At 39.6% G+C, this 20,215-nt stretch overlaps 1 protein-coding gene across 1 annotated transcript in view; it reads left to right on the top strand.

The window, feature by feature from the left end:
• The window catches only part of LOC113060528 (calcium permeable stress-gated cation channel 1), a 44,958-nt gene extending 26,334 nt beyond the window's left edge, over window positions 1-18,624 (top strand). Inside the window, exons 6-23 of the mRNA XM_026229510.1 lie at window positions 1,052-1,194; window positions 3,460-3,511; window positions 3,627-3,735; window positions 4,113-4,186; window positions 4,338-4,418; window positions 4,515-4,635; window positions 4,800-4,933; window positions 5,857-5,979; window positions 6,900-7,053; window positions 7,200-7,306; window positions 8,656-8,742; window positions 9,297-9,362; window positions 9,458-9,620; window positions 9,936-10,041; window positions 10,745-10,912; window positions 15,854-15,969; window positions 16,855-16,929; window positions 17,153-18,624. Coding sequence (XP_026085295.1) covers window positions 1,052-1,194; window positions 3,460-3,511; window positions 3,627-3,735; window positions 4,113-4,186; window positions 4,338-4,418; window positions 4,515-4,635; window positions 4,800-4,933; window positions 5,857-5,979; window positions 6,900-7,053; window positions 7,200-7,306; window positions 8,656-8,742; window positions 9,297-9,362; window positions 9,458-9,620; window positions 9,936-10,041; window positions 10,745-10,912; window positions 15,854-15,969; window positions 16,855-16,929; window positions 17,153-17,377 — 2,104 coding nt within the window. The 3' untranslated portion in view covers window positions 17,378-18,624. The remainder of the gene's footprint in view (window positions 1-1,051; window positions 1,195-3,459; window positions 3,512-3,626; window positions 3,736-4,112; window positions 4,187-4,337; window positions 4,419-4,514; window positions 4,636-4,799; window positions 4,934-5,856; window positions 5,980-6,899; window positions 7,054-7,199; window positions 7,307-8,655; window positions 8,743-9,296; window positions 9,363-9,457; window positions 9,621-9,935; window positions 10,042-10,744; window positions 10,913-15,853; window positions 15,970-16,854; window positions 16,930-17,152) is intronic.
• The last annotated feature ends 1,591 nt before the right edge of the window (window positions 18,625-20,215 follow it).

Here is a 20,215-nt window from a genome sequence, read left to right as displayed (position 1 = left end):
CCCCATGCCTTTATGTATTTGTGTGGTCTTTTATAAAGGCCTGTACACATAATGTTGACCGAAGCCAATAACTTATTGGAAACACATTGAAAACTCTCACAGAGAGTGTGTTTGCTTTTTAGTGCAACTAGTGCAGATCTATCAAAACAAAAGTTGTTGGTTTATTTCTTGTAGAATGCACATGGGTCATTAATATGTCGATATGTCAAATATATATATGTGTGTGTGTGTGTGTGTGTGTGTGTGTGTGTGTGTGTGTGTGTGTGCCACGTGGTCTTTCTCATGTTGGTTTCATGTGGTTTTGAAAAACTTGAATATACACTAACCTCAAAAGTTTGGGGTCGGTAAGATTTCTAAATGTTTTTGTTTTATATGCTCACCAGAAATACAGTGAAAACAGTCATTTTGTGAAATATGATTACAATTTAAAACAGCTGCTTTCTATTTTGAAACTTTGTAAAATATAATTAGGTAAAGCTGAATTTTAAACAGCTTCAATTTAATGACTCTAAAATGTCATGTAATGTACAGTAACCAAGTAATGAAAGTATGAACACATTACCATGTGAGAGAACGTACATCATAATTTTCCAAAAACAAATGTAAATATATTTTTCAGTGTAAAAAGTATGCTTTGCAAATATCATTTTTTTTTTTTTTTTCAATTTGGTTCAGTTTTCATTTGTTTCTGCATGTTGGTTGAACCACAATAACAGAAAATCCCAAAATCCAAAATAGTGCTTTCTTTCTTTCTTTCTTTCTTTCTTTCTTTCTTTCTTTCTTTCTTTCTTTCTTTCTTTCTTTCTTGCTTTGCTTTTTTTCTTCATTACAATATTAGGACATTGGACAATATTAGGTTACAAATGATTTTTAAATTGATTTGCATGTTTGAATTGCATGTTGTTTGTATGTTATATAAACAAATGAATAAGAAAAAAAAAAAGAAGTGCATTAAGTTGTTGACCTGTATACTCATCCAATATAAATTTGAATAAAAATGCAATTGTAAATATTTTCTTAGTAAAACCTTTTGTCCTTATTCTTCCCGTAGGGATGAAGAGATCCGCAGTAAATGTGGCATTGATGCGATCACGTACCTGTCTTTCCAGCGTCACATTATCCTGCTCATGACGGTGGTGTGTTTGCTGTCGCTCACCATCATCTTGCCTGTCAACCTCTCTGGAAACCTCCTAGGTACCTCCACCAGATCCAGAACTACTTGGTTACTGCTCTAGTGATGCTCAGCCATAAAGGATTCATGACAACAGACACAACACGTTTGGTATCCAGGAAAAGGCCGTACATTTTATAACAACGTTACATCATCATTACATCTCAATTCATCAGTGTGCTTGCACCTTAAAAAAAAAACTTTATAGAACAATCTCATGAATTAGTTTTGACCGATTGTTGGAGTATTAGAGTTCCACTCTTAGAAATGACTCTCTTGAAAAGCTTAAATGCACGGATGGCATATTCTGAAATTTATCTAAAGCAAAAACTTAAAATAAAAATAACAACATACAAAACATAAAAATTAATACTTTCTTAAAACCTGTAAATACGACATCATAGGTTAATTTCTTAAGTGTCAGAAATTGATCTGTGGTTCTTTTAAAATACTGACAATGTTTGGATTGGAGCAGGGGCGTAGATTACGCGATTACGCGATTTCGTCCCCCGCACTTTTTCGGGCAAGTGTGTTCGTATAGAGGTTTTCAAGAGCTGGTGTGAATAAATATAGATTTAAACTCAAAGAGACAGGATAGTCTGCGCATGACCTGATGTTTTTTACCAAGAAGGCAAGATGAACGTCACAGAGCGCTAAACTCTCCTGCAGTGTGTGTGTGTGTGTGTGTGTGTGTGATTTCTGTCCCCCTCACTTCTGAAAAGATGGCTACGCCCCTGGATTGGAGTACTAGTGTAGTTCATACTGCACAGTATATACTGTATATAGTATATAATAATCAAACAGTAATATCACATATAATCAGTTTAAACAGTATCATTCCACATCTTTATCGCATCATTTTATTATGTGAAATCTTTAATTCAGCAAGAGGGGTACATCTGTTATCTAAATTGTTATTTTAAATACAGATTTGTGCAAAAATATCTAAAAATATCTGTAAAAAAAATCAAGGCTGATATGGCTGCATTTTAGCTCATTCATAACACTGGACATATTCTATATGATTTATACTTGTTAGCAAACCTACTTTGTTGTATACAGTTTAATGTATACTGTGGTAAGAGTAGAACAGAAGGTAGCATGCTATTCCAAACATATGCATTGCTCTTTTAGTTTGAGCAGTCCAGTACTTTTTCCTCAGCAGTGGTGTGAGTTATGACTGAATAATTACAGACACCAAACCTAATTCTTTTGTTTGCTGCTATTGATATAGAAATGAACCTTAATTAACACACTTATCCTTAAATATATCAGTGAGTGAGATGTTTCTTTATCCCCAAAATCTTTTGTGTTAACGGTGGCTTACTGGTTAATGTAATGTATCAAAGTCGAAATAATCATTATTTTAAATTATAATAATACTTCATTATACCAGTATATGTTTTTTATTCTTTTTTTAGGAAACTTAAGAAACAAATACAAGAAGTCTGACCCACCCCAAACTTTTTGACGGCCATGTGCATTTTCTGTACTGGGAATTGGAGAAATCTGCAGAATCTATTTTAACATGTTCAAATGCATGAAATGTTGCTGAGAGCTCTACTATAAAGCTTGGAGAAGGTCTAACAGTTGTGCATGGTTTTGCAGATGCAGGTTCTGTGTGGGCCTGTCGATGAAAAGGAAAATGACTCTAGGAAAAGCCTGGGAAAACTCTTGAAGATGTAGAAGGGCTCAGTCTTAACCCTCCATTAGTGGACGTGTGTAAAAGCGTAATTCAGACCACCCTACAGTGTTTGAAGACGGTTGGGTTGCACGATGGAGGGTTAGAAGGGCCAAGTTAAATATGGGAAAGGCCTTGACTGTCCACGCCACAAGAAGAGCATTGTTAAAAAAGCCACTAGCTTTACCTCATGTTGTTTTCAGACCTGCAATAAGCTTCTCATGTGACTTTCATACGACCTTGGTGGCAGAAGTTTACTGTGGCTCTCTAAAAGCGTTAAATGTGGATGTGTGGTAGACCAGTTTGTGGTGCAGCTTTGGGGCCGGCTGGTTAAAACAGGGTGGGGGTTTTGACGCTTACAGTCATCTCAATGCAACTATTTGACACTGTATTTGTGAAATAAATTGGCACATTCACAAATTTCTCATAGCAGCCAAACCCAAAGCATAATGATTATGCTGTAGAGAGGTTTTTTTATTATTTATTACCCATTCAGTTTGCACTGTACCACCCAGGCCTCAAATTACTTTCAGAGTTTCATTTTTGACACTGGTATGTGAGGAGTGCATGAAATGTTACACAAGTTGTTTATTTCTGTGCTTTTCAGGAGATAACCCACAGAATTTCGGCCGAACAACAGTGGTTAATGTTCCTGCACAGTAAGTTTGTTTCTTATGACGAATGTAGAGCTGTAAAGCATAACCTTGTTGAGGATGTAGATATTTATGAAGTTGTTGGCGTGATTTTAATAACTCTCTTTTCTTTGTGCATTAGGAATGCCTTTCTGTGGCTGCACAGCATCTTTGCTCTGCTGTATTTTGTGATCACAGTGCTGTGCATGGCCCATCATTCCTCGCGACTGGAATACAGAGAAGATGCGAAGGTTGGTGGACAGCTGTATTCATGTTCATGTGTCACCACACCTCATTTCTGCTCCATAAATGGCATAAATGCTTTCAACAGTGCTTACAAGCCGAGTGAGTGCATCCCATGAAAAAATGTTCAGGTCTAAAATATGCTTTATTTGTTTTTTAATTACATATCATTTAGAATCTATTTATTTTTATATAAATATATAAATATATGAGTATTATGTATATATATATATATATTGCATTAAAACTCAAACATGTGCACTTACACATTTCCATGGATTTTAAAGGTTCTTCATTAAAAAACATGCATGAAAAGAAAGAACCTGTTTCTACAAATGTGTAGTGTTCACCACTCACTCTCAACTTTGATTTATTATTACTGCAGGTGGCCAGAACTCTAATGATAACTTCAGTTCCCAGAGAAATCTCTGATCCCGGCCTGATCACCAAACACCTGCAGTGAGTAAAGAGCACGGATCTGTGATGCACAGATTACAACTACTGCTTGATCTCCATACTTCAGCGTATCAGATATTAAATGTCAACTCCACCGAGGGCATTCATTTTCTCACTTATTTAAAAGCCAGTCTCTCTTCTCTTCTCCAAACAGTGAAGCCTACCCTAGCTGCACCGTCACAGACATCCGGTTCTGCTTCGATGTCCAAAAACTGATGAAGCTGGACTCCGAAAGGTCATTTGCGTTTGCATATCTCCTGCATGTCATAGAGCTGAGTCTCACAAATAATGCATAATTAAATAATTAAACTGTATTAAAACTATATATCAGGCGAAAAGCTATGAAAGGAAGGCTGTACTTCACAACCAAGTCTCAGAAGGAAGGCAGGATCATGATAAAGACTCACCCCTGTGCACAGATCTTCTGCTGTGATATATGTGGCTTTGAACAGGTAAATGTTCCTCACACACTCATGATAGTTATCAGAATGAATGCCTGTAGTGTGGCTGGTACTGCACCTCCTCATGCTGGCCACTGGAGACCACTACACACCAACTATCAATCATGGACCACTCTTCAAGGAGATGTGATACGAATGTCTCTTCTTCTCGTCAGGTGGATGCAGAGCAGTATTACAGTGAACTGGAGGAGAAGCTGACAGATGAGTTTAATGCAGAGAAGAACCGTATCTCTATGAAGAGGCTGGGCATTGCCTTTGTTACCTTCAGAGATGAGAGAATGACTGCAGTGTAAGTCTTGTGGATAAATGGCTGATTATTGAGGTTACATTACGGAAAATCAGCATTATCTTTCAAGAGATGTTTTATTGTTGTATTCATCAGCTTTTCATCAACTCATGAACACTAGTTTGGGAAACCATGGTTTATACATTCAATAATCCAACATATATTATTATTATTAGTGTTATAGTAGAATATTTTTCTAATAGGAAAAAAAAGTTTTTGTGTATGTATGTATATATATAATATATATGTGTGTGTGTGTGTGTGTGTGTGTGTTTTCTGATTTAGTTTACAAAATAATTTTGAATATCCAGTAGAAATTATAGATAGATCCTTAGCTAATTAGCAGGGACTAAAGGTGAAGTTCACCCAAAAATTAATTATGTCATCATTTACTCACCCTCATGACTTTCTAAACCCATATGTTCATCTTCAATCTTCACCATGTTCATCTTCAAAATGTCTAAAAATTAAGTATTTCTGTCCCTTCATTGAATGTCCAGTCCACCAAAATGTAAAAAAAAAAATTCAAACTTCAATAAGTAAATCATAAAATGAATCCAAATGAAACGAGTGGTTTAATCCAAGTATATATAAATACTGATCAATGCACATACTGTACATGCAGCACATCAAATATGATAAACCAATGCATCAATCCAAGGAAATGTTGTATTTTAAACTCCTTTTTACCAAACCTTTGCATCCTACTGTATAACAGGCATTATATTGTATAAAATAATAAACAGCTTTATATATAAGTTTATACAACTGTTAATTCTGGTCCTGACCTTTGATAGGTCAATCCAGTGTGTTAAAAACCATATTATAGTAGTCAGTAGTCTGCTCTGTAGACTATATTCACACTCACATGCCTTATTGCTGGAGTGCATGCACCTCTTTTACAGTCTGTGCTTATATTTGTGTAGTATTGTGAAAGACTACAGCCGAGCTCGCTGCCGCCACAGACCCCAGCAGTCCAGCATTACCACGGTGGTCCGGTCCCATCAGTGGGGCGTTTCTTACGCCCCGGCCCCTAATGACATCATCTGGTGAGTCGAAACGATAGCCACATCTTTATCTTAAAATAGAAAAAAATGATAGAAATAACCACAGTGAGGTTATTCCTTTTCAATGACCTGGATTTACTATGTTTTATATGATGTTTTATTTAAGTTTTTTTTTTTTTTTTAAGTGATCTGCAAGCTGAAGTCATATATATTTTATTTTTCATGACATGCTTTGTTCCAGACCATTACACTTGGATTCGAGAGATGAAATTGGATTAATTAAATCTCAATCTGAGTGTGTTCCTAGACAGCCACTGTGAAAGCCATTATATCTCTTACATAATATGTGTTGAGAATCATATATTGAGTGAGTGTGAGTGTGTGTGGGTGTGTGGGGGGTGGGGGGTGGGGGGCAGTTTCAACCTGTCTTTCTGCTGGACAAATGTGTGTGTGTGTGTGTGTGTGTGCGCGCGTTTGTCTGAATTCAAGACTTTCTTTTTTATGGATATAAGCTCTTCTAGCACGTTTGCTTCTTATTAAAGCCATTTATCGAAGTGTGAATGTGCATTCAATGTGCATTCAAAGAGTAAATGGTTTTGCAATTTTGGAAAATTCCTCAGTGGAAACAATTACTTCTGAAAGGTATTTGTTTATTCCTAATTCATGCTGTTACGCTTTTCATGTGCACTGGTTACTTAAAAGAATAGTTCACTAAAAATTATATTTCCTTTTGTGGTAAACAGTATAATATATATATAGATCTGGAAGACCAGATGTCCAGCTAAACCAACCGAACATCAGTTTGGTCAGTTTTAGGAGACCAGCTTAGTTTTTATTTCGTTTTTCTTCCTATTTATGTAATAGTTGCTGAACATCCCACTTATTCTCGGAGAGCACACACTGTCTGTCCTGTAACTGTAGTTGAGACCTTGTTGTGTTGATTGGTGCCTATGTTCGTCCAGGGAAAATCTGTCAGTGTGCGGTTCTCGCTGGTGGCTCCGCTGCGTCCTGCTCAACATCCTGCTCTTCCTCTTGCTCTTCTTTCTCACGACCCCTGCTATCATCGTAAACACCATGGACAAGTTCAACGTCACCCGGCCAGTAGAAAGCTTAAGGGTCAGTGACCATCAAAGCAGTTTTACAACTCTCCTGCTGTATCACGCAACATTAGAATGTAAAATAAATCTGAAAGTGCTTTTGTGTGTGGTTTTCGGAAGTCGAATGTTTTGAATCTGAACTTTTACTGTCTTCTACTCGTCTAGAACCCAGTTATTACCCAGTTCTTGCCCACCCTGCTCCTGTGGGCCTTTTCCATTCTCCTGCCCTTCATTGTGTACTATTCCTCTTTCTTTGAGCACCACTGGACCAGGTATGATGCCGTTTCCATCATCTGACTTCAAAGTCAGACTTTTGTGGAAAGTCTACTACAGTTTTCGGGATTCTTTATTTTTAGGAAGTTCAAAATAGTTCATTCAAAATACTTGTTTTATTCATATTTCATAATTTCGCTATAGTTTTAACTTGGAAATCGGCATAAATAAAAGGCCGTACAAATACTACCATAATGCATAAAAACCTTTAAAGTTAACAAATGTATTATAATTGACATTAAAATAGTGAGAATGTGATTTTCTTGCATTGTGATAATGGGAATTTGGGGAAGGTGTTGCTTGATTCATAACTGTGAACATTGCACACACAAATAATAAATTCATGAAGCAGCTCAGGCCTAAATTCCTAACGCAGTCCCAACATTCCTCACACATACACATTTATTAAAGGGACACACATACACGCATACATTTAATTAAATGAAAATTCTGTCATTATTTACTCACCCTCATGTCATTCCAAGCATATGCAAAAGAAGAATGTTTTGGTTCGACTTCTTATGAATCTTATGGAGGAAAAAAAAACACTAAGACGTTTAAGCATCAAAATTAATCACACAGGTTTGAAACGGCATGAATGTAAGTAAATGATGACAGAAATTTCATTTTTTGGATGAATTATCCATTTAATCAACCTATACAAACCTATACAATCATACACATACACAGTCCTATATACATATGATGTTTTAGCAGAAGTATGGCGACCCAAAGGTCAGTGTAAGTTTGTGCTGTGTAAGTTCGGTAGTTGTATTTGCAGTGCAGCTGCAATATATTGCATAAACATGTTCATATCTGTGCACAAACATATTGCATAACTGCAGAACAACCCCCAACCCAGTCTCCCACCCACCCATGCACAACACGTTTACACGGTGTCCCTCTCTCTTGAGCTCTCTGCTTGCCTCTCCAGGCTTGTTGTCATAGTGATCACAACAAGGGAATAATCATATGCACACCGGCGGCGTCTTTCACAGAGTCACATTATAGCTCATGTGGATCAAACCTTCATGTATATTGTGCAACTGCAGAACCTGCGGCACTTGAGGATCTGTTGTCTTTACACTGATGATTAATATGCACAACATCAATCAACTTAATACATTTCCTTTTTTTATTATGAAATATGTCACTTAATTGGGTTGCCAACGCAGTTTTATTCTGACTTTAACCACAAACAGTCTGTCTAGTAGAAGAACTGGTGTGAAAATGGAAAAGAAAGGAACGGTAAACCATGTAACGATTAAAATGTATTCATTATTTCATATATTTATTCTAGTTGCTTGGTTCAGTTGTAATGTATGTGTGTAATGTGTGTCTCTTTCAGGTCCGGTGAGAATCAAGTCACTATGCATAAATGCTTTCTTCTGCTTGTCTTCATGGTAATCATTCTGCCATCACTGGGTCTCTCCAGGTAAACATCCTATAATTGTAAACCTGTGATTATATGCTATAATAACAATCAATAAAAGCATTTCAATAAAATTGACATTTCATTAGCAAGTAAAAAAAATGTCATTTTGTCTTTAAAAAAAACAAAAAAATTCCCTTAGATACAGTACAACATATGTATGTGGATCAATGATAAACAAGGATGTCCTACTTATGCCAATTTCAGTCTTTTAATGAGGCTATTTTCTTTTCTTTTTTTTTCAGTTCACAGACAGATAGATCACCTTAAAATTACGTAATAGACAATTCCTTTTTATGAACCTCATTTTAAATATGTTTCAATTATAGCAAGCATATGTTTTAACTCACACAACATAAAACAAAAGATAAAGGCTTTGAGTATGTATCCAAACACTTTGTGGCTAGCGAACATTAATAGATAATTTTCATAGTTAATAACTCTGCTAGGACACCTGCTTGACCTTGAGGAGAACTGGCATCATATATATTTTTGGTAGCCACTGTATATATAATGTACAGTATTATACATTATATATCTTCTTGTCTGCTCCCCAGCTTGGATTTGTTCTTCAGGTGGCTCTTTGACATCCACTTCCTGGATGAAACAGATGTGAAGTTTCAGTAAGTTCTTACTAATGCTGAGATCTACAGATGTTGGTTGGTTTATTTAGTTGCATAATTCGTTGAGACCTACAAACCGATCTGTTTTCCCTCAGATGTGTGTTTTTGCCTGATAACGGAGCTTTTTTTGTGAACTACGTGGTCACGTCGAGTCTGATCGGAACGGTCATGGAGCTTCTGCGTATTCCTGCTCTACTGGTGTACTCTGTTCGCCTCTGCTTTGCCAAATCTAAAGCTGAGCGCATCCACGTAAAAAGAGTGAGTCCATGTAGTGAGTTGTGATTGAAGGATCTTATGGCTGAAGGCTTCATTTATTTGATCAGTTGTATCTGATCGCAATTGTCCAAAGTCCCTAATGGGATAGTTTCCCCAAGGAAAGGATAACTCTTTGATTATTTATTCACATTCATGTCATTCCAGATGCATACGGTGTTACTTTTTCTGTGGAACACTAAAAGAGACTGTTTGAAGAATCTTCACTCTGCTCTTTTCCATACAACGACTCTTCATAGGCTTTGTCAAGAAATGGCAATAAAGATCACTAACAACCTGTTTCTCCATTCTCATCCTCAGAGTCAGGCCTATGAGTTTCAGTTTGGTCTTGAGTATGCCTGGACCATGTGCATATTTTCAGTCAGCATGACCTACAGCATCACCTGCCCCATCATTGTTCCTTTTGGTGAGTCTGTGTAGTTTTAACTTTATTATTTGACAACAAACAGGCTTTTCTTTAAGTACTTTTTCCGCTCCCCTATTCATCTTTTTCCCCCAGTTTGAACTCAGATCCAATTGTCAATCGTCTACAGTGCACCGTTTGTGTTATATTTTTTCTTTTCCTCTCATTTTCTCAGTTCCTTTTTACCCACAGCTCTCTTTCATTCTTCCAGTCAGTCTTGATTTCTACCTCTGTGCGTGTTCTAATACCTCGTTCCCATCGTCAGTCAGTGTGTGGGCGTCTGAGCCGTATCTCCAACAGCATCTCAGTATCACAGTGTGACATGGCCATTAGGTGTGAACCCGCTGTATGCTTCCAGACGCTCTGACCCGTCTAGCCGAGATCCAGACGCCCACACCATGCCTGTTCTGTCACCAATACAGACCATGACTGTTTATTTACTATAGGCTCACATCCATCATCGTGATTTTTTACTTAGTTCTGAATTCATTTGGCAACTTGCACTCACGTGTGGTCTATGTAAACAGGTATACATATAAATATTATACCTGAGAAGATGCATACAAGGACAGGAACACTACGTACAAAATGACTTTACCTGCAAAGCATTGCTGCTGGGCCATCTGAAAAGCACTTTAAAAAATGTCAGTGTAATTGAAAGATCAGAGATTATCTGATAACTTCAGTTCATTTGTTCATTTCGCAGGGTTGCTGTACCTTGTACTGAAGCACATGGTAGATCGCTATAATATCTACTATGCCTATTTACCCACAAAGCTCAGCCAGCGGATCCATTCGGCCGCCATCAGTCAAGTGGTGGTGGCGCCCATTCTTTGTATGTTCTGGCTGCTGTTCTTCTCTGTGCTCAGACTGGGTAGGTTCACACAGAAACATCATGCCTTATATATATATATATATATATATACTGTATATATATATATATATATATAGCCATGACTGTCACACTTGATCAATTAAATGCATCCTGTGTACAAATATTAATTTCTTAAAAAAAAAATTTGACTGGCAGTGTATATAAATGTGTAGGCCTGATTAAACTGATATTGATAGTAATAGTCTAAAGCCCTTAATGGGATAGTTTCCCCAAGAAAAGGATAATTCTTTGATTATTTATTCACATTCTTGTCTTTCCAAATGCATACACTGTTAAAGGGATAGTTTACCCCAAAATGAAAATTACCCCATAATTTACTCACCCTCAAGCCATCCTAGATGTATATGACTTTATTCTTTAAAATAGATCAAATCAGAGTTATATTAAAAATGTCCTGGCTCTTCCAAGCTTTATAATGGCAGTAAAAGGGTGTTATTTTTCAAAAAAAAAAAAAAAGTCAGATAAAGCACATCCATCCATCATAAAAAAAGTGTTAAGGATCACTCGGGAGGCTGAGGAGTAACAGATAGAATGGTTTATTGAACAGACACAAGCAGAGGAGCAGGTTGTGTAGGATTGAGTGAGAGGATGGATCCGTGCAGGCTGGGTGAAGACGTCAGAGGAGGAAGGTGAATCACACACACACACACTGGGCATCTGGATCTTCGGAGAATCACTGGAGAGAGGTAAGTAGAAGAAGAGTTAGTCCTTAGAGTTAGCATACAGGTAAGACCTTGTCGCGAACGAGACCGGACATCGATTGAGTGTGTGTGTGTGGTTGTGATTGAGTGGAGGTGGAACCTGGCGTGTTTGTAACAGTACCCCCCTCCCCACGGCTCCTGAGGGCCGGGGACCCCGACGACGTGGTGGACGTCCTCTTCCCCTGGGAGCTGGTCGGTCAGTGTGATTGGAGTGGAAGGTATCAAGTAAGATCAAGGATGTCGTTGTGTGGGACCCAGGAACGTTCCTGTGGATCGTATCCTTCCCAGTCCACTAGGTATTCCAGTTGTCCACCACGCCGCCGGGAATCCAGGATGTCACTAACAGGCTGTGCCGTCGTCTAGGAGGAGTGGAGGAGGGGCTTCGGCTTCGCCAGGTTCTGTGGAGGGAGAGAAATAAGGATGGTGAGGTTTAAGGAGAGACACATGGAATGTGGGGTGAATCCGGTACTCAGGGGGTAACTGGAGTTTGTATGTGACCGGATTGATCTGCTAGAGGATGGTGAATGTGCCAATGAATCTGGGACTGAGCTTGCGGCAGGGCAGACGCAGGCGGATGTCCCGGGTGGACAGCCAGTCCTTCTGACCGGGTTGGTACGTAGGGGCCTCTGATCGGCGAAGGTTGGTTGTCATTCTACGTCTGTGTAATGCCCGCTGGAGTTGGTGGTGTGCCGTGTCCCAGACCCTCTCGCTCTCCCGGAACCAGTAGTCGATGGCAGGGACATCCGAGGGTTCACCTGACCAGGGGAATAGAGGTGGTTGGTAGCCAAGTACGCACTGGAATGGAGTGAGTACTCGGCCAACCAAAGGAACTGGTTCCAGGAGTTCTGGTGGCCGTGACAGAAGGTACGGAGGAAGCATCCAATCTCCTGAACCTTCCTCTGCGTCTGCCCGTTTGAGTGTGGATGGTACCCGGAGGACAGGCTGTTGGCCACACCTAGGATTGAGTGGAAAGCCTTCTATACCCAGAAGATGAACTGGGGGTCTCGGTCCGAAGTACCTGAAGACATGATTGAATAACAGTTCAGCCGTTTCCATGGCTGTGGGCAGACCCTTCAAAGGAAGAAGACGACAGGATTTAGAAAATCTATCCACAATGACAAGAGAGCAGGTATTGTTATCTGAAGGAGGGAGATCGGTTATGAAATCCACCCCTAGGTGTGACCACGGGCGATTGGGAACGGGCAGAGGATGGAGTTTGCCTGATGGAAGATGGCAAGGGCTTTTGGATATGGCGCAGCTTGTACATCCATACAGCGTACCTCACATACCTCCTGACATCCGAGGCCATGTTGGGCCACCAGAAGCGTTCCTTCAGCAACGAGAGGGTTTCATTGACCCCCGGGTGACCAGTGCCAACCGATGTGTGAGCGGAGTGAATGAATGGAGTGTGCTGTGTCCTGGGAATATACTAAAGTCCCGGTGGGCAACCTGGCAGGGTGTTGGTGGTAGGGTCAGTAGGAGGAAGAGTCTCTGTGGACCAGGTAATAGGAGAGACGATGACTTTTTCTGGAAGAATGGTTTGTGGAGTTTTGGCATTCTCTTGGGGGGCGTAACACCTGGAAAGGACGTCAGCCTTCACGTTTTTCACCCCTGGGCGGTATGAGATGGTGAAATGGAAGCGGTTAAAGAATAATGCCCAGCGGGCTTGTCTCGGATTTAATCTTTTAGCCACTCGAACATATTCTAAATTCTTATCATCTGTGAGGACCAGAAAGGGGTGTTTGGCTCCCTCCAACCAATGCCTCCATTCCTCCAAGGCCAGTTTGATGGCCAACAGTTCCCGGTTGCCAATATCATAGTTGACTTCCACCGGGTTGAGTTTCCGGGAGAAGAAGGCGCATGAGTGGAAGCGACTGGGATTCCCCTGCTGCTGAGAAAGGACCGCTCCCATTCCGGTGGTCGAGGTGTCGCCTTCCACGACGAAGGGTCGGTCGGGATCAGGATGGACCAGGAGTTGGGCGGTCGTAAAGGCCTCCTTAAGGGTGTGGAAGGCCTCTGTGGTGGCAGGAGTCCAGGAGAGAGATTTGGGTTTGTTACGGAAGAGACTGGTGAGAGGGCTGGTGATGGTACTGAAGTTTTGTATAAACAGTCTATAGAAGTTGGCAAAGCCAAGGAAATGCTGTAACTCCTTGATGGTGGTTGGAGTGGGCCAATCTCTGATGGCGTTTACCTTCCGAAGAGAAATGCCACTGCTGCTAATGTTGTATCCAAGGAACGGCACTAATGGCTGATGATAAGAGCACTTTTCGGCCTTGAGATACAGTTGTCAGGCCCTCAGATGTTGCAGGACCTCCGCAACATGGCGTTAATGTTCTGCCAGGCTCCGGGAGTAGATGAGGATATCATCAATGTAGACTAGGACGAACTTGTGGAGGAACTCCCGGAGCACCTCGTGGATGAAGTCCTGGAATACTGAGGGGGCGTTAACAAGTCCATACAGCATCACGCAATATTCATAGTGGCCAGCAGGGGTTATGAAGGTGGTCTTCCCTCTCGTATCCGGATGAGGTTGTAGGCGCTTCGGAGGTCCAACTTGGTGAACACAGTGGCACCACAGAGATGAAAGCCACAGTAAGACGATAGGAGTCCAACAGCATGGGTTCACTGGATGGTTCTGGGGAGCTGAAGGCCTCTGGTCGGCAGATTTGCTTAGAGGAATACGCTTGGGCCTGGTGCTCTTCTAAGCACTACTGCATTGACAGACATTTTCCCCTGTTTGAGATTATACAGCTTCTCACCAATGGAAGAGTCCCAGGCGGGTTTGCCTAAAACTTCACGGAAATGGTAGATGAAGCTAGAATAAGACTGGATAACTGGGTTATTTTGAGTCCATATAGAATCTGCCCACAGTAGTGCTTTACCTTGCAGTTGAGAAATTACAAAGGCTACCTTAGATCTGGGGGGTACAAGTGCGGTTGCATCTCCAGGACCAGCGTGCATTGTAGGAGGAAACTGCTGCATTCCTCTGCCGAAACAGAGTAGGGCACTGGCCGGGCCATGGGACTGGTGTGAATGGAAGGTGAGGAAGTCCAGGAGCAGGTTGTGTAGGATTGAGTGAGAGGATGGATCCGTGCAGGCTGGGTGAAGACGTCAGAGGAGGAAGGTGAACCACACACATGCACACTGGGGATCTGGATCTTCAGAGAATCGCTGGAGAGAGGTAAGTAGAAGAAGAGTTAGTCCTTAGAGTTAGCATACAGGTAAGACCTTGTAGCGAACGAGACCGGACATCGATTGAGTGCGTGTGTTTGGTATTAATGGTGCTGAGGTGATTGGGTGGTGATGAGGATCAGGTGGATGTGATCAGTATTCCGGTGAGGGCGTGCGTAGTGATTGAGTGGAGGTGGAACCTGGCGTGTTTGTAACAGGGGGGTTAATAAAGACCTCCTGTAGAGAATCAATTCATTTTTGTAAAAAAAATACTCATATTTAAAACTTTATAAATGGTAATCTCTAGCTTCTGCTAACTGTTGTATGTGCATTCACAATAGAACACTGTTCTGGTGGATGACGTAGGACACAGCGAATGGTCCGGTGAAAAATTGACGAATGCGTAAGTGCAGCGGAGAGAGCAAAATGAAAAAAGAAAAGAAGAATATGACAGAAAAATGTCTCAGGATGTCATCTATGTCATCTGCCGGAATGGAGTTCTATTGTGAACACGAGTTTGGCAGTTTAGCGGAAGCTAAATTTTAAATATGGATTTTTTTCTTACGAAAACTAATCTATTTGCTACTAGAGGCCTTTATTCAGGATGGCTTGAGGGTGAGTAAATCATGGGGTAATTTAAATTTTTGGGTGGGCTATACCTCTAAGGTGATGATACAGATGGCTTTTCAGGCAATGTTGCTGAGCAATGTTGCCACCATCGGGTTTCAGTCCATTCAGTATATCCATTTTAATGAACTAAAATGGAAAATTTTTTGGAAATTATTGCTGCATTAATTTCAAATACTAAGCCACTTTGACAGTAGCTAATGAAAGCCATGAAAATCATGAAAATTGCAGTCAAGACTGTGGTCTTGTAAGTATATTTAAAAAAGTAAATTTCCAGAACCAGACCCAAATCACAAGACTAGTAATGAGACCCATACTACGGCCATGTTTATGTGGTCTTGAGATCGTAAAGATCGTAAAGATCAGGTCTCCAGCTCTGTCCCATATAAAAGCAAAACCTTGTGGTTTATCTCTTGTGCAGGTCCAGTGCAGCCCATCACTCTGTTCACATTCATAACTCTCTTGTGCTGTATTGCCTTCTCCTGCTTTGGCTTCTGTCTGAAAAAACTACGACCTGACAGATCGACAAGCTATCAGGTCAGTGATAAAACCTCAATCTTGATGATTTGTAGAAGCATGATGCATATGGTGGTAAAACTGTAAGTTAATGAGTAAATAGGTTCAAACCGAACTTAGAAAAAAGCAATTATATTTTTGCATTAAGCAAAACTATAGTTATGATTAGTTGAATTGTGACATGGTTTTTATGATTTTATGATCACATTTTTATTTCCAGAAATTAATGTGGACTTTCTGCAAAAATGCCACCAAAATTAAGGATATGGGAGCAAAAGGGCCCCTGTATGAGTTCTTCAATATCACACAAGCACCTGAATTTTTCAACAACTATTTTATATTGATTTTATACAGTGATTCAACAAATACAAAGTTAATGTTAAGTGATTTACATATTAAATTTCTGCTTTATTTTTCTAATGAAAATTGTTCCCAAAAAAGCCACAGCATAACCATTTTGCTTCTCCAAACAGTCCACAGTGGTGTTTTGTTACTAAATGAATCTGCATTTGTAAATGAATTGGTTGAGTGAATGATTCAATGACCCATTCATATAGGTATATCACCCAGAGTTTGATTCCCAGGGAGTGCATTAACTAAAAATTATTTAAAAAAAATATATACCTTGAATGCATTGTCACTATGTATTTGCAGTTGGCCCATCTATGTTTCATCCATAAATACTCCCAAATATGTATATAGCTTGACTTAGTTGTGTTTGGAAAACAGGAAAGTTCATGACTTTTATCTTAACAACTAGATCCATTTATCCAACGGTGCAGCCTTGAAAACACTGGGATGAAATTATTTTAGATGGGCTTTGAAAATAAGCTCTCAAAGATGATTTATTTAGGAAAATAATATCTTCAGGTGGTAAAAACCGACTGTTATTTTGTTTTGTTGCAGATGTCTGATCAGACGACAGAAGGAGGCTTCACTGATGCAGAAAGAAGCACAGTTTCCACTACAACCACAGCTAATGTACCTGTTCACCCAGTCACATCTCATTTCATTCATCCACTTTCTTTTCAAGTCCCCCTTGTGAAATTTAATTTGTCTATCTCCTCTCGTCTCTTCTAAGGCTTCCACTCACAGTGTCAAAGACACTTCACATATCACATGTTACATAAACAAAAAAAGAAGCTCTTAAGATAATGACACTCTTGCTGTCCATCTATTTACCTCTCGTTCTTTCCCTCCTCAGCTTTTTATAGCCTCGGTGTTGCTGGAGCCAGAGCTGGGCCTGACTCCCATGCCCTCTCCTGCCCACCAGAGCTACGGCACCATGGGGAACAGCCAGAGTTCAGTGCATGACGCCGAAGGGGTAGAGGAGAAGGATCTGGAAGAAACTTTGGAAACTGAACTCAAGGATGATCCAAATATCAGCTGCCCGAGCCCTCTCATGGATAGTCCTGTAGGTTTCCAGTGACCAAGCTGCCCCCCGTTCCTACTCCCTAACGCTAAAGCTCCATGCCTCGTCTTAGCTAATGGCTGATAAAGAGGCACTATGCTGCAAAATTAGTCCTCTACAACCTCCATTTATGAGTAAAAGAAAACAAATTGCAGCCATCCAAGCAAACTGCTTCAAAAAGCTTGTTGGGAATTCACTGACATGGCGGTTTTAGTTCTGAGGACTTTGATGAGCTTTCAAAGAAGTATCTGAAGTGGATAAAAGCAAAGATCTAGAAGAACAAGACAAGCCAATTCTCTTGCTCGGTCTATGCTTTCTACTTTCTTCTGTATTGTTCTTTTCTCTTTAAATGACGTTAATTTGTGTCCGGCAGTTTGTTTGACTGAAGCTTGGGACATTGCATTTGGACAGATTTTTCAATGTATTTTATATGCATAGTCACATTGTATAGCTCCAAAGAGTTGAGACATCCAAATCTTATTTGCTTATTATTACTCCTTTTGCTGTTGATTCTGTTTGTGCTTATTGTTATTTTTATTCAGTATTTGTATTTTAGCTATTGTACGTAATTTTGCAACTATGTGAGAGGGCGTTGTTATGTTTTTCCTATTATTAGATTATTATTACTGTTATTAACACCCTCAACCTTTATTGATGTGTGCGCCAGAGTCAGTAGCTCCCAATTATTGTTTGTTTTGCAGTGACAATAGCAGTTGTGTTGTGAATACTGCAGTCAATTGGCACTACAGTAGATTTGACAAAGTCAACGAGGCACTCATTCCATAATTTGTTTGCTTTTTTGTAAAGTTCAATCAGTTGTTTGGTCTGTGGAAGAGATGTGAGAGGGCATTCGAAAGTGAACCTTTTCACTGACTAATATACAGTCAAATTTAGCGGACTCCACTTAATGAACTGGAAAAAGTGCAAAAAACAATCAGTTTGCAGGAAAAAAAACTAAAAAGAGCTGTTAAAGTAATGATCAAAAAGGCTTAAGCTCTATTGGCAGCATATATTTGACTACCTTAGTTTCTACATTAATGCACTGAGAGTATGGTCTATGGAGCATTCCAGAGGGTTTAAGCTCTAAATAAATCACTAATTTGAAAGCTCCAGGTAAAATAATAGACTAGGAGCCACTGGCTTCTAAAGTTTTTTTGTCTTTTTTGGCCAACAAATTATGAAATTGTGGTAACACTAGTATAGGGAGCAATTCTTGCTATTAACTAGTTTCTTATTACCATGCCTATTATTAACATTTTGCCTTTTTATTCGTATTTTTAAAGCACATATTCTGCATACCATTTTCTACATCCCTAACCATAACCAATAGGTAAACTTAAAAACTACCTTACTAACAATTAATAATCAGTAAATTAGCAGTTTGAGGCAAAAGTCGTAGGCAATGGTTTGTTAATAGTGAGAATGTACCTTAAAAAAAGCTTGACAGTAACTGCTGATTGTTGTTGAGATTCACCTAAGTCATGGAGTTCATAATTTCCCACTTTAGCATTTAATATCAGTCAATATTATGTGCTTTGAAGAAGGGATGTTTCAGAATACAGTTTATAACGATTTAAGTTTATATAGACTACGATTTTTAATAGCTGTATTTAGTACAAATTTCTTTCGGTTGGATATTGTCACACAATTTGTGCCATAAATATTACTCCGCTTTGTTATTTTTGGTATTACTGACTTGGGGGAGTGAGGGCGTCAGTTGTGAACTTAGTAGAGGCTCTGAACAATTTCCGACCAAGTCTGATTCAAACAGCTGATTCAAGCACAAGCTTGACGTGAAACTTTTTGACTTAAAGAACTGATTCGCAAGAGTCGTTTTGTTAGGAATCAGATAACCTGCTCTGTGTTGCATCACATGCATGAACCATTAGCGCCAATGTTGCCATATTGGATTAGTCTTGCATAGCCAGACCTTCAGACTGACGACTGAAGGTCTGGAATTCATGGCAGCTTTCATTGGTCAAGACAAGTCAAACAAACAATCACAGTTCGCTTCATTCAGCGGAACGTTTCAGGGCGTGGAAATGTTGCCACAATAATAGGCCGGTGTGTAAAACTCTCAAACCTATTTTAAAGATTATATGTCACAAACTTTAAATATTTCACATACTTTTGAAACAGCGTTTAGCTGATCCTGATAAGTGCTCGTTGTCACAGTTTTTAAACATGATGGCTTTCTTCTTTCATGAGGGGGGTTTGGTGTCACAGAATCTTTGTTTCCAGGCGGAATGTTAAAGACACAAACCTCTCGTGGAAATCCTATAGAATTCAACCAATCAGATGACGACTTCGACACTCCTGAAGTGTTTCCACTTTTGTGTCCCATATGCATCAGACGTTTAGCTAGCGATCCATGGGTTTGACGTCTGAGGCTGAGACTAATTTTATTGCCATGTAAATCAAGGTTGATAAGAACCATTTTTAACTCTTTAAAACAAAATCATGGTGACAAAAATAATATAAAAATAGAAACTGATAGGAAAACGGATCAAATCAGGGCAAATACATAAAGAGAATTACCAAACATGACTAAAATACGCAGGCGACCGATACCCTTGAAAGAACTACAGTCAGAATAAGCCAATTTACATGAAAAAAGTGCCCAATATAAGTGATTGGAATAAGCAACTAGCAGATATTTTAATTAGCTGGAATTTCAGACTCATTATTGACTCATTACTCATATTCATCTGTGCTATGATTTAAAACTTAGAGATATAATATCATTAGAGCCTTCGTGTCATCTCCCTCCACAGGTGTAATTCACATTTTGAGCGTTGAGTCACTCTCCCACTCTTTACCATGTGACTTGTACAGTATTTTTGCCACTCTGGCATT

Source organism: Carassius auratus, chromosome 42 (assembly GCF_003368295.1).
Source record: "Carassius auratus strain Wakin chromosome 42, ASM336829v1, whole genome shotgun sequence".
In the NCBI taxonomy this organism is placed as follows: Eukaryota; Metazoa; Chordata; class Actinopteri; order Cypriniformes; family Cyprinidae; genus Carassius; species Carassius auratus.
This window is presented reverse-complemented; position numbering and strand designations above follow the sequence as displayed.